The 14624-nt window shown below is 41.1% G+C and overlaps 1 protein-coding gene across 3 annotated transcripts in view; it reads right to left on the minus strand.

Annotated features, from left to right (window-relative positions):
* LOC131245949 (uncharacterized) overlaps positions 1–14101 on the minus strand; it is a 49707-nt gene extending 35606 nt beyond the window's left edge. For 2 of the 3 annotated variants that reach the window (XM_058245770.1, XM_058245769.1), the window contains exons 1-6: positions 13746–14101; positions 12525–12628; positions 4966–5052; positions 4753–4828; positions 4565–4639; positions 4395–4448 (exon numbers count right to left, since the gene is read on the minus strand). In XM_058245770.1, the coding sequence (XP_058101753.1) occupies positions 4395–4448; positions 4565–4639; positions 4753–4828; positions 4966–5052; positions 12525–12628; positions 13746–13784 (435 nt within the window). In that variant the 5' untranslated portion in view covers positions 13785–14101. The remainder of the gene's footprint in view (positions 1–4394; positions 4449–4564; positions 4640–4752; positions 4829–4965; positions 5053–12524; positions 12629–13745) is intronic. The other variant, XM_058245771.1, reaches the window with a different exon arrangement.
* Between the last annotated feature and the right edge of the window lie 523 nt (positions 14102–14624).

Genomic DNA, 14624 nt, shown 5'->3' on the forward strand with positions numbered 1-14624 from the left:
GCAATAATCAATCAGCCAAATCTTCTTAAATTCTTAAGCATCTTTTTATTACTATTTGATTTTTGTAATAAGTACATTATGAACCTACCTTTGTACATCAAGGAGCCTATAAGGGCCTCATATGAGTGGTCTCAAGGTTTCTTGGAAATGAATAAAAATTCTAGTTAATGTTTCTACTCTGTGTGATACTTATGCTTAGCTTGGAAGTGCCTACACTTGGGCAAATTCTTCCCATCAACCGGTTGCACCAGTGCATCCATCCACGAGTATGTTGGAGTTACACGCCAGTGGGCGTAGTGGTCACTTGGTCATGATAAGACCCTAGCCCTTGTTGGAGATAGATACGTTTGGCCTCGTTTAAAATCAGATGTTGCAAAAATCTACCAGTTATGCAAGGTTTGCCAGCTCAAAGATCTACTAGTAATGCAGGTTTGCTAGCTCACTAAGGGTCAAAAGAAAAACAATGGATTGCATCGACCTTTGTCGATCCACATGCTCTACAGAAAGATCTTAGCATGGACTTCATCCTGGGTTTCCAAAGATCGCACGAAAAGTTAATTTGGTTTTTGTGGTGGTTAATCGAGTTTTCAAAGATGGCTCATTTCATACCATGTTCGAATATAACAAACGCTCTCAAGATTGCTCTTTTTTTTTTTTGAGATGATGTTCGTCTTTATGGACTTCCGAAGACGATTGTATCAGATCAAGATACCAAGTTCATGAGCTATTTTGGATGACTCTTTGGACGGCAGCGAAGACCAAGCTTGATTACTCTAGTGCCTACCACCCAAGACCAATGGTCAGACAGAAGTGAATCGCAGCTTGGACAAGTTGTAACAGTGCCTTATGCGTGACCATATAGCTAGGTGGGACCTAGTAATACCATGGCTGAATTTGCCTATAATAACTGAGTTAACGGGCCCACAAGGACGTCAGCTTCTAAAGCAGTAACTGCAATATGTTCGCATCTTCTAGTCGATTTAGTTTCTCCATCCATAGAGTCAAGACCAAGAGCAGAAGTTGATGACTTCATCCGCCATATGCAACAAGTCTATGATGAAGTTCGATGTAATATAGCCATAAATGACAAAAGTTACTAGCAAGACGTAGTTTTGTTGAATTCACGGAAGGCGACATGGTTATGGCTCAAATTTTTCCTGAATGGTTACCTCCGATACCTCAAAGAAGCTCCATCCTCACAATGCGGGGCCATTCAAAATCATAAGGAAGATTAGTACCAATGCTTATACTTTAGGTCTTCAACCAGATTTGCCCATCAATCATACTTTATCATGGGCACCATACTGATGATGGTATTGAAGAACAAGCTATCACACGTCCGATCATTTTGACACCTACAGATACAATCATTGATCTTCGCAACAACCAAATCGTTTCCACACACCAAGGTGGTTACCAAAAGGTTCTCGTCCGTTGGCAAGGACGGCCTCTCTCATGCTACATGGATCACAGCCACAGATTTTCAGCACCTGAATCCTGACCTCTATGAGCAATATCAAGCCATTACCTCGCTCAAGCCGAGTTTTTTTACGCATGGGGAGGACTGACATAAGCTTAATTGGACCCAAAATCCATGGGCCAAGCCCAGGCCCATTAAGCCTAAGCCCAAGCCCCACAGCTAGCCCATCAATAGAGACCCAAGCCTCCTATTTAGGTAGCTAGCCATGCAACTATCAATCAACCAAATCATCTTAAATTCTTCAGCATCTTTTTATTACTTTTCATTTCTGTAATAAGTCATTAGTTGTTAATGACATTATGAACCTACCTTCTTTGTACATCAAGAAGCCCATATAAGGGCCCCTTACATGAGTAGTCTCAAGGCATCTTTGAAAATAATAAAAGTTCTAGTTATTGTCTCTACTTTGTATGTGATTCTTATGCTCAGCTTGCAGGTGCCTACGTTTGGGCTTATCCTTCCCATCAGCCGGTTGCACCACCTACCAACATGGATAACCTCCAAATCACCCTTCCTTTTTTCCCTACTCCCACCTCTGTGCCAAGCCATGAAGAAACCCTCAATGGACTCCGGCATCACCCACCATCAAAGAGAAGCTTCAATAGTGATCTAGCAGAAACTGTTTTCACAATTCTTTTTTACCCCACTTTTGATTATTAATGAATCACCATGCCTTTATGAAAATCAAAACAAAGGCAAATTTATATCAAGTGAGAGGACCCAAAAGTCCTACATATCACTAAGATCAAAACAAACCCTCCTCAGCTACTATATCAAGAACTTATTAGCTACACTTTTTAGACTTGTACATTATATTCATATCTGGAGGAGCTGAAGCTAGGGACTTTAAATGTAAGGATAGCAGATGGGATAAAAGAGAGGCTTTCCACGTCTGATGGGCATAAAAGATCCCAACAAAGTGGGAGCATGAGCTCTTTGGAAGAGCTTGACGATTTTTTCCTTTCAAACTTGAATGGTCCTATTTATGTGTTGATTCACTCGATTTTAGTAGATCTACTTCAACTGAAATGGTAAGTCTTTGAAGATTATGGTTCAGAATTTGTCAAACCACTTTGATATTTCCTTCTACAATGAAGATCAAATGTACCCTCTTCAGCTACTATATCAAAAATTGATTAGCTTCCCCAAAGACGCGTACTTTACATTCATATAGATGATATTTTTTGAAGTATAACCTAAAATATTATAAGAAGCAGAAGAGAAACTACAAGGAGTGGCTCAATAGTCAGTAAACACGACCAAAACCATAACAAATACAAGGGGCCTGCGGCCAGAAAATAGAAAATACTCGGGAACAGAGGAAGGAGAGCCACCATAATGTCATAGATGTGACATAACTCTGCTGTCATCACTAAGGAATCTCTACTCACCCCTACTTTAACCTGGTCATCCGCGTTCACATTTGCTTCTCAGTGCACGTGGGAAAAAGAGTTTTGCTTCTCTACACACCTCCAGCGCTTCATTGATGAGATCAGCCACCCTCCACAGACTTAAACCTAAGTTGGCCCAGGAGATGCATTACTTAAATCTCCTACACTGTAGCCGGAATAAATTTAAGTTGAAGATAATCTTAATCGCTTGAAGAAGAGCCGCAGCCTCAGCAAAATTAGAATCTCCAATCCCAATCGAGCACAGAAAATTTATCCAAACTGTGCCTCTATCATTGCTAACTCTCTCTCCAATTATGGCAGGCCCATAGAAAGAGATTTGAGCTATATCTAAGGGCTCTTTAGCCTTAAAATAGGGATGGAAAATGGGACATTAGAGTGGCTTCCTCAGGTGATAGGCATAAAAGATTCCTATGGAGCAGGAAAATGAGCTTTGTATGAAAGCTTGATTTGGTTTTTCTTTTGAAAACCACTCAATGTGACTAGATCTCCTTTCAACCGTTCATACAACTCAGAGCTCGTGGAGTGTCAGCGCTCGTCTTGGCATGACACGTACCCACACCAGCTATATTGGTGGTGTGTGGTACACCAGCCAATCCACTTCCCGATGCACAAAAAATCAGTGGGTCCTCAGAGATAGGGTATGGTTCAAATTTGGTAAAGAGCTTTGATACTTCCTTTTGCAATGTTTTAAGAGAAGAGACTAGCCTATCTTTACTAAGGGTGGTATCTTAAGGTTATTGTGTCCATTAATATTGTGGAGTCTTATCTTGAGGACATGTCGTCCCTTTGTATTTTGGACCATGTACCTTAGGCTTTCTTGCAATTTGGTATCCATCTAACAATTTTTAGTTCTTTCTAAAATGCTAATTATCCAAAGAAAAAAGATGTCACTTTGACTATAACTTGAAGATATAATTCCTTTTACACAACCCAAAAACCATAAGCAGAACTCTATTTTATCACAACCATAGGCTACAGCCATCAAATAGAATTATACACTAACCCAAAAACCATAAGCAGAACTCTATTTTATCATAACCATAGGCTACGGCCATCAAATTTTATCATTCTCTCCACTTTCCTATGGAAATGATGAAACCGAAACATGACTTTTTTGAAGATGTTGGCACCTACTCCTCGAACCTTTGACTTAGAGGTTAAGAAATCATCACATGGACCAGCCTTGCAAAGAAGAGGAATGGTCCGAAACATGACGGCTTAAAGAGAGTGGGAATACATAATGAGGAACTATGACTCCCCTGAGTGAGAAGTGAGAACATAGCCCCAATATGGAAAGTTCCAGCACAAACAAGATTCTCGGTATAACAAGTCAATGGATAGAATAGCACAGATCCTGAAAGAGTATCTTGCTAAATACTCACTGTTCAAAGTTCAAATAATATTTTCCAATATGCAGAACCGAAAACATTTCCAGCATTGTTATACGAGGAACAAAACAAATAACAGAAAATGTTAAAAATAGAGTGAAGTCATCTACTTACCTGGACATAATTCATTAGTGGCACTGTCTTCCGTAACATAAGGCACACAACAACCTAAAGCAGAAAACAACACATTAACAAACTCAATTTACTCACCAAGACAACTAATTGCGACACTGTAAAAACATCACTGCACAAGGGAAGACACTGAGATACACAATTCCCAATACCTTACTGAAATATCCAGCTAGCAAGGCACTATGAGGACGATTCGGTTCCAGAAAGGAGAAAAGCATGTTCATCAGCTGCACTTGCAATAGATTGCTTAGGAACTTAGAGCATTAAGTTATTGTGAAAATAATAATAATTTATACTTCTGCAGATGATGCTTCACATTGAGCATGAAGAAATCACATACCTCATCATCTTCTACTAAGGTCTTAAAGATGACATCAATTTCACAAGTAAATATCTCACAGGCGATGAAGGGAAACCTGAATCGTGAAAATAAATGAACCCATGAAAACCCAAACCTTGATTTTTGAGCAAAGAAATGCAACGATCAAAATGACAGAACCAAGAAAGTGATCCTATCCTAGTAAAACTTTTCAATTGAATCAGATTGCCATACTTGAAGGCCTGTTTGCTTTCAGCATCCTCAGGAGGTTCTTCTACAATATACCGCAGCAACTGCTCTACCTGAGCTCTATCTCGAAGACTGCAAACATTTGAAAGGATAATAAATGCCTTGTAGTATATGAATGATATCTGCAATTTATAGGCTATATGACAATTTTAACAAAGTCAATTTTTTTAGGAACTTGGAAGTTTTTTTTCATTTGGATTGGATTTCCATATCATTAATAATAAGTGTTCACTTTTTATGGTTTTGATTTTAAAAATGTTGGCGTTGTTGGAGGTTTTCAAAGTTATTATGGCAGTTATGGTTTATTGAAAGGTTAATATTTAAAAAAGAAGAATAAGAAGAAGAGAAGTACGATTTAGAATAAAGACGCCCAATAGATAGAGGAAAGGTTACAGCTATCATAGGATTCAATACATGAAGTGCAACACATAACATCTACTTCGGCCCACCTAACCACTTCTGAAACTTCACTATGGTTCAAGAAATATCTATCATTTCTTTCCCCCCCAAATGGACCAAAACCTGCCAACAAAGAAATATCCCAAAGCACCTTGCCTTTTTTCCCCCGGCCGTTCCACGCTAGAAAGAACTCATCAATTGAGCCCGGCAACACCCATGAGACTGAAAATAACAAAGAACCTATCCCGTAGCTCTTCAGCAAAGGAGCGGAGGATGAATAGATAATCAACCATCACTGCATTCCTCATGCACATCATGTAGATATTGGGAAGCACCACATACATCTTCTAAAGGATATTTATAGTTAGCATTGTGTTTCTCCCCACTGACCAAGGGAAAGCCGCCAGGCCCGCCACCTTCAGAGGAACCCCACATCTCCAAACAAACGATGAAAATTCCCCACACCTCCCATGAAGCGTACCGTGTAACATGTTGAAGAACGACCAAATGGAAAAGCAACCCGAGCTCTCCATCTTCCATAACATGTAATCCTTCTTACCAACAAAGGATGACGTCTTGGAGGCGCTCCAACAACCACAAGAAATCACCTACTTCCTCATTTGTCATATTCTTGTGACATGGCAGGGTCTAAACCGATTCGAGACCACGAAAAGCACCGCAATATGGGAATATTCGCTTCAGGGAAAAGCCTAGCTAAACTCGGGAAATCTTCTTTGAGCAACCTCTCACCAATCCAAACATCCTACCTAAATCTTATCCTCTCTCCATCCGCCACTGAAAAACCAATCACCTCCATGAAGGTAGACGGCCCCACTTTGCCATTACCTTCTAAACAGCCAATGCCCTATATAAGGAAGATTCTTTCATCCACCAGTCTCCATTGCTTACACCATACTTTCTTCCAATCACTACCCTCTAAAGGCTATCTTCCTCTATGTTGAATCACCACCACAACTTGCCAAATAGAGCGGAATTCATGTCTTCCAATTTTCTTATACCTGCCCCACCTTCCCTAAACGGACAACACACCTCATCCCACCTTAACAAGTGGAATTTATTCCTATTTGTACCCTGCCATAGGAAATCCCTTCTCACATTCTCAAGCTTGTCCAAGACTGCTCTAGGAAACCAAAAGAGAGACAGTATAGGAGAAGATGAATCATAACGGCTTTGATAAGCGTCAATCTACCCTCCAAAAAAATATGCCTACTTTTCCAACTTGACAACTTCCTCTACATTTTCTCAATCACTCCATCAAATAAATGCGTAGTTGGCTTACCAACACAGAGGACGCCCAAGATAGGAGGGAGTGCCCCCACCTGACAACCAAACACCCACACAAGCCCACGAATCTCAGCCTTGGTTATGCAAGTCCCTAACATCACACTCTCTAAAAATTTAACCTAGAGACCAAAAATCACCTCATAGCACCTGATAATCTTTCTAAGGTTATCTACCTTTTCCACTTTCGCATCAGAAAACAAGATGGTGTTGGCAAATTGGAAATGAGAGATTTGGAAGTCAATATTATCTACTTTGAAACCACCATGTAAGCCCATGGAAGAACATTTCTCCGACATCTTGCTCAGAGCCTCAGCCTCTACAACGAAAACATAAGGGGAAAGAGGATCCTATTAATGCACTGATTTACGCACCTTGTTTGTCAATCACATGAGTCTGTGTGTCATGTCATCAGTTGAACCCTTGGAAGCTAAAGACCGAAGAAACATGAAGACCGGAGCATCAATGAACAGAACAACAGATAAATGAGGTGCCTTGGTAACCCTAACCCTTGACCCAAAACATCCCAAAAATCTCTAGAAGATCCTAACCTTAATAGGCATACCTTGTTGATCATCCCTTAGCCTTAGGAGCCATGTTGAAACATGATAAGATAGGCTATATGAGGTCCCAAACTGTTGGAAAACATATTGCCCAAACCAATAGACCCAGAGGTGTGCTCAAGCAAAGCTTGATCGATCGAGTCGATCGACCGAACATGGCCAAAAACATCCATCAAGCATCTGACCTAAATCGACTTAATTCGAGCACTCGAGGCACAAGCTCAATTGATCGAGGGATATTCAATTCCTCTCGAGCGATCGAGATCGATCGATCGAACATGGCCAAAAAAAAAAAAAAAAAGTCCAGCAAGTTCACTGGGCCATTTTTGGCCTAACTCGATCAATCAAGGGCTAGGCTTGATTGCTCGAGCCTAGCCATCAGAGCCTTTTGTTATAAATATTGATTCGGATCTTTGGGCAAATTAGAGGGGTTTTGGTGCAATGTTTTCTCACTCATACCACACATCATAAACCTCTATCCAAAGAGTTTCATGCCAATCTTCTTATGATCATTCACTATAATGAGCATTCTATACTCCTATTCAAAGATGTTGATGAAATCTCACCTTTCTAAATAGTAGACATTGTGCCTATAGTCAAATTCATGTCTAAACTCTCTAAAAGACCATTCTAGGTGAATCCCTTAGGATTTCAACTTTCCATTAGTTGTAGGAGATTCATCCAACCTCCCACCACTTCTTTTTTTTTTTGGAAAAGTTACTGATTATATTAAAAGGAAAAGAGAGAAATAGAACAGAAGATAGGAGGCTGAACCGCCGAGACAGCGACTTAGCCTATTAAACACTAAGAAACAGCAAATTACAATTCTTTAATTTGTCAACATTGATCGCCCACTCAACTACTAAAAACCTAGTTCTAGAAGCAACGGAATCTGACAAATTTGAAGTCCCCTTGAAGCATCTGCCATTTCTTTCCTCCTACACGACCCAACAAACAACAAGAAGACTCATTCTCCATAGTTTAGTCCTTTTCTTCCCTAATGTTATACCATGCCAAGCCTTTAGGAAGTTTCCCGTCAAGTTAGGGGTGGACCAAGCCATACCAAAACGACATAGAATATGAGACCAGATGTGGTAGGTGAATGGGCAATGGATGAATAAGTGATCCACCGATTCCTCGCTGGACACACAACACAAGCAGACATTAGTGATGACCATCCCTCTTTTTCTCAAATTATCTACCATGAGAACTCTTCTCTTGCCCACCAGCCAACCGAACCCCACAATCTTAGGATGGGCTTGGTACTTCTAAACCTTGTTGGTGAAGATCTCTCTTCCCTTTTCAGATACAATGTCTGTACACTTGTAGAATGTTTTAACCGAGAATTCCTTTGATTTATGGTAGTTCCGCACTAATTTGTCCCCAATTTTTCTGATCTAACTTGACATCTTGAATGCGGTTCAGCAAGGCAAGAAATTCTTCAACCTCGTGATCCAACAGATTCCTTCTACACTGAACATTCCAAACCATCGTTCCCCCACGCATCGAATAGCTGTCAGCAACTGTAATATTCTGATCAGAGGCAATGCAAAACATGCGCGGAAATTTTGTTTTCAAAGCTCCATTTCCGGCCCATTTGTCAAACCAGAATCTGGTTCCATCGCCTTTCCCTATTTCAATTCCAACCCCTTTGATTACCTTCCCTTTTGTGGATAAAATTCCCCTCCAAATTGACGATGCTTTGTAGATGGATGAATCTTTGGTCCACCAACCCCCTTTTGAACGCCCATACTACCTCTTAATCAGCAAGTTCCAAAGATTGTCATCCTCCGTTCTTAATCTCCATATCCACTTGGCTAACAGCACCCGATTCATCCTTTTAAGATCTTTAATTCCTGCCCCACCATTTTGAACATGTCTGCAAACCTCCTTCCACTCCATAAGATGAAATTTCTTCTTATCTTCCTCACCGTGTGATGTAGGACAATTAACCACTTGCTCTAAAAGCTCGAACTGTTAGAGCATAGCAAATTAATCATTTTATCTCATAGCCCAGGCCCCATATCTCATGGATTAGGACCTCGGCCGAACCCCCCTCGTGGGCCCCAAATCACATGGGTACCGCCTCACACGAACCGCCCACCCCGAGTATCCCCGCATCCTACAGGCTACCCCACTCGAGCCCAGTGTGAAATGGGCATTAATCACCCCCGGTGAGGAGTCTCAAACACGAGACATCTCCCGTGGTCCCCGCCCACCCCGAGTGTGCCTCTGCATCCCACAGGCGACCCCACTCGAGCCCAGTGTAAAAATGTCACTACATTAATCACCCCCGGTGAGGAGTCTCAAACACGAGACCTCCCGCTCTAATACCAATTTGATGCAGGCCAATTAAACACTTGCTCTAAAAGCTCGAACTGTTAGAGTATGGCGAATTAATCCCTTTTTCTCATAGCCCAAGCCCCACATCTCATGGGTTAGGACCTCGGCCGAACCTCCTTCGTGGGCCCCAAATCACATGCGTACCGCCTCACACGGGCTGTCCACACCGAGTGTGTCCCCGCATCCCACAGGCTACCCCACTCGAACCTGGTGTAAAATGCGCATTATTCACCCCCGATGAGAAGTCTCGAACACGAGACCTCCCCCGTGGGCCCCGCCCACCTCGAGTGTGCCCCTACATCCCATAGGTGACCCCACTCGAGCCCGGTGTGAAAATGCCCCTACATACTGTGCCATAAAAAGTCTCTCCTTAGCTTTTCCAGCTTGACCAAGATCAAAGTCGGGCAAATAAATAGAGACATGAAGTATAAAGGGAGGTTCGAGAGGGTTGCCTTTATGAGTGTGATTCTCCCTCCTAAGGATAGATATCCACATTTCCATCTAGCAAAATAGGATTCGAATTTGGTGATAACCTTGTGCCACACGTGCACTGGTGGCTTACCAATACATAACGGTAGACCCACGAAAGTAGTTGGGAATGATCCCGTAAAACAGCAAAATTTGTTGGCAAGGTTTGTAGTCTCTTCTTCCATCATGTTCACACCGAGCATCTTTGATTTGGTCATCGCAATAGAGCATAGCATGCAACGTGTATGATCTTGGAGCTGAAGCATTGGCAACACATTAGCAGAAACGATCAAGGAAGCATTTGAGGAGCGGAATTAAGCACAAGAAAGCTTTAAAGAAGCGACTTAAGATCGACACTTCAAAGGGGCTCAATTCAACAAGTGTCATGTATGAGTCCATACTCTCTTTCCTTGTGTAAGATTGGGGATAAGAGTTTATGGACCAAACTCACTAGGTTCTGGCATAGGACCTAGGCTCTTGTGTAAGGTTGAATTCACCGGACATGAATGTGTACATGTTAGTCTCTATGAGAACATCCAATGAGAGTAAACATAGGTCCTTAGACTGGGACAGAGGTTGTTGATTAGCCAATGAAAAACCAACTCAAGTCTCTTACAAGAGCCTCCAGCGGGAGTGTACGCTAGATAGGTCCTTGTGTAGCACCGCGATCCTTCTGTAGGGTTGTAAAGGTTAGAGGTTAACCTGATTTAAAACATCCGATAGTGAAATCCGGTACACTCATGGGTTGAGTGCATCCGCCGGGAGTGGAGTAGGAAAATCAAACCACTATACATGCTTGTGTTTAGGATTGTTATTTGAGCACTTATTTAATTATGCTTCTGTGATTAATCAATGAATTATATGTACACATGATTAGATGAATGTTAGGATTTGATAGTTAGCACATCCCATACAGACATGTACACTATCATGTTTATAGACAAATTGCTTCATAGGAATATGATTTGTAGTCTATGTGATTGGACCATCTATTGGCTTGGAACCTTTAGAATTAATTGCCTTAGTTTAATTGAAAATTAGTTTAATTAAGCAATTGTGGATTTAATTAGCTAAAATTTTATTTGGTCCTAACTACCACCCTTTAGGACAAACATAGCATTCATTCTATAGCCCCACCAAGCTTCCACATGCATAGCCCGTGCGCTCACCACGTGCAACTTCAGATCCCCTTACCTCAAGCCTCTTGTGATCATAAAAAAGCCCTAATAATTAAAACTAAGAACTTTGTTGATCCCACACACTCCATAATCCATTTTCTCCACAGCCCAGGCAAATTGGAACCCACTAAAGTTCAAGTACCTCTCAGATATTCCTTTGATGTTTCTATTAACCTTCTACCCATGTTTTTCTTTCAAAGATTATAGTTTGAATAAATCTGGCCAGAAATTCAGCTTATTCACCAAGAAGCATCATCAGTCAACCCATATCACTCAAAGAAACATATTGAAATCCTTAGGGCGTGTTTGGGCAGTGGGATTAGAAGGGATTAGGTGGGATGGGATTCATCTGGTCCTGTGCCAATTCCACTCCATGTTTGGGATTAGATTAGATGGAATTGCATTGGGTCTCGTGCCAATTTCACTTAATTTTAGCAAGTTGTGTAGGTCCCACCATGATGTGTGGGCTATATCCACACCGTCCACCCATTTTTTTGAGATTATTTTAGAGCATGGGCCAAAAAATCAGGTAAATCTAAAGCTCAAGTGGACCCCACCATAAAAAGCAACGGGGATTGAATACTTACCATTGAAAACTTCTTTGGGGCCACATAAGTTTTGGATCTACCTCATTTTTAAGCCCATGCCACAAAATGAGGTTACAAAACAAATGAACAGTTTAGATATAACACATGTGTGTTATTCTTATTAATTTCAAATGATGGTGGGTATATCCATTCAATGTACCACCGTATTACAAACAAAGCATGCAATTAATCTTATCCCATGGCAACAGGGGACAATCCCTGCCATGGGTAATAATTATGTTTTTTTAATCCCATCCCACCTGATCCCTTCTAATCCCACCGCCCAAACACGCCCTTAAATAATAATAATATTTGAGCCTTTCAGGTCAAGCAGGTTAAAAATGCATATACTAACTGCTATGACAAAATTGCTAATGTAATACAATTGCATCTGGAAAGGAGGTTTTTTTTTTTAAAAGGGAGTAAATTGTTGAGAAGAGATGTATAAGAACTCCCACTCATACGAGGGTATGGATGATAAAATGGTAACTCAACTAAAACCAGGAAACCAAGTTGGAGCTGATTTGAGCCAGCATAGTTTAGTTGGGATACAAACCCAACTCTGACTTCACAAAATCAATGGCTGCATCCATTGGCCCAATAGGGTCAAGCTTACAAATCAAACGCCCACAACTTGAGATTGAGTGTTTCAATGTAACTTAAGTTTAAAATACATATAGAAGTAAACCAGAAAGTTATATTACAAGTTAATAAGGCGACTATTAAGAGCTTTGCATTCTTGGATTATTTCCTCCTCATCAAGCAGCTCTTCCAAAGTGAAGTTCTCCTTGTCCAAAATTGATTCCACCTACAAAAAGTTATGCTTACAATTAAATGGAGATATGATGAATTGAATAAGAACAAATGCATCACTTGAAACAATAACTAGCTACAGTAATATGTTGTCTTCCAAGTTAAACTATCACAAAACCATGCATGCAATAATGAATCATTGTAATTTTGAAAGGTTGTTAATCAAACGCTCAAAAGTGATGTTGATGAAAAAACAAAGATTCTGAAGAAAAACCACTGCATTCTAGAAAGAAAACTCAAACAAAACAATTATTCTTGTTGACGAACAAAATCATTATTCCACACCAAATACAAATACATGAAGACGTTGAAATCCCAAAACAAATCCATCTTAAAAGGATATTCAATTTTAGGCATACGAATAACAAACTAAAATGCTCCAAAACCTCAAAAGTTACAACAATTTAACATAATACCAAGATCAAGTAGAATAAATATTACCAATAAACCCAGAAAACAAACCATTTTCCTAAGAATGCACAAACAAAGAAGGAAAAACAGTTGACTCTGGTGAGGAAACACATCTGAATTGAAACCCAGAAAGCCCATTCAAAAAAAAGAAAAACCACAATCAGTAACAAATGAAAATGCAGAAATAACCCGAGAAAACAGTTTTTTTGTGAGTTGTGTAATGCCCAGGCAAGCATGCATTCATAATGTGGTTCTAAGGTCAATGATCCACAATTGAGCTGGTGGACCCTACCATGGATGGCCCGTGGTACAAAAATACTCCAATTGAACAATTATAAAAGAGATTGTTGATAGACATATCCCTTTCAAGGCAAAAGGCTAAGAGCTGATAGTGCATATCTGGTGTTTTTCCTTTTTTTCCTTTCTACTGGGACTCATCCACGATCGGGCCCAGCAGATGAGCAGTCCAGGATCACCAACTGTACACCACATCTACCAATGAACACAACAGGGTTGGGCGATAGCTGGCCTCGACTATAAAAGCGTGAATAACAAACCACAACAATACCAGTCAAAATTACACATGTAGAGAGAGAGAGAGACGTACATACATACATGCAATTCTCAGTCGTGAGCGGAAACCCTAATTCAAGAAAAGCTAGAAACAAGGGACGGAATACTCGAGAAAGCCTTTAACTTACAGGCGAAGAAGCAGAGAGAGCAGGCAAGCGCCAGAACATCTTGGCAGGCGTATTTTAGCAGGAACGGAAGCTCAAGGCAGCTCCTCGGAGCTAAAATCCCAGAGAATCTGCCCTAGAAAAAGCGGAGAAACCCTAACAGCAGCAGCAGATAGTGTGAGAGAAGAAAAGCCCCAGATTTCTTCGAAGATCGATAGAGAGATATGAGAACGAAAGCTCCTCTCCGGAATCGCTGGCTGCTGCTGCTGCTGCTGCTGCTCCTGCAACGAAGGCGATGCTGAAGGAGGTTGCAAAAGTACAAAAGAGGGTCGGAATTCACGACAAATGCCAAGGTGTGAGGAAGAAATAGGGTTTGGCTAAAGTACACGGCAGGGTGGTCGGGATTAAAATGCGCCCACTCGAGTTCAAAAGTGCCCCCCGGTTTTCTAAGAATTTTCGCCGTGCCCAGTTCTGTCGCGTTGCGCCTTCGGATCTTCTTACTCCGCTGTAAGACAGTAATGGCTAGTTCGTTTTGCATTTGTCGTGAATCCGTATGCACGTGCTGTAAATGGTCCGATGATTTCAGCCGTCTATGTTTTCGTTACTATCGTAACTAACCTATTCTCCCATGATCATCCTTCAGTGATTATCCTAACTTCTGACATTTAGAGTTGAATACCAGTCATTGAAAATGTTCTTTTCATGTTCTGAATACATCTACAAAAGCCTTTTTTTAGTGGTGGCCCAAATCGTATAGATTACACAACATGGATGGATCCGATCCCTGGACCACTCAGCATGTGGGTCCCAGAGAGCGGAGACACACGCCGGATGCTTCGTCGCCACATAGATCCGGAAGGGTGGTTTTGGGCCGATGATCTGATCGTGAAAAGACTTCGATCC

This window comes from Magnolia sinica, chromosome 5, assembly GCF_029962835.1.
Source record: "Magnolia sinica isolate HGM2019 chromosome 5, MsV1, whole genome shotgun sequence".
Classification (NCBI taxonomy): domain Eukaryota; kingdom Viridiplantae; phylum Streptophyta; class Magnoliopsida; order Magnoliales; family Magnoliaceae; genus Magnolia; species Magnolia sinica.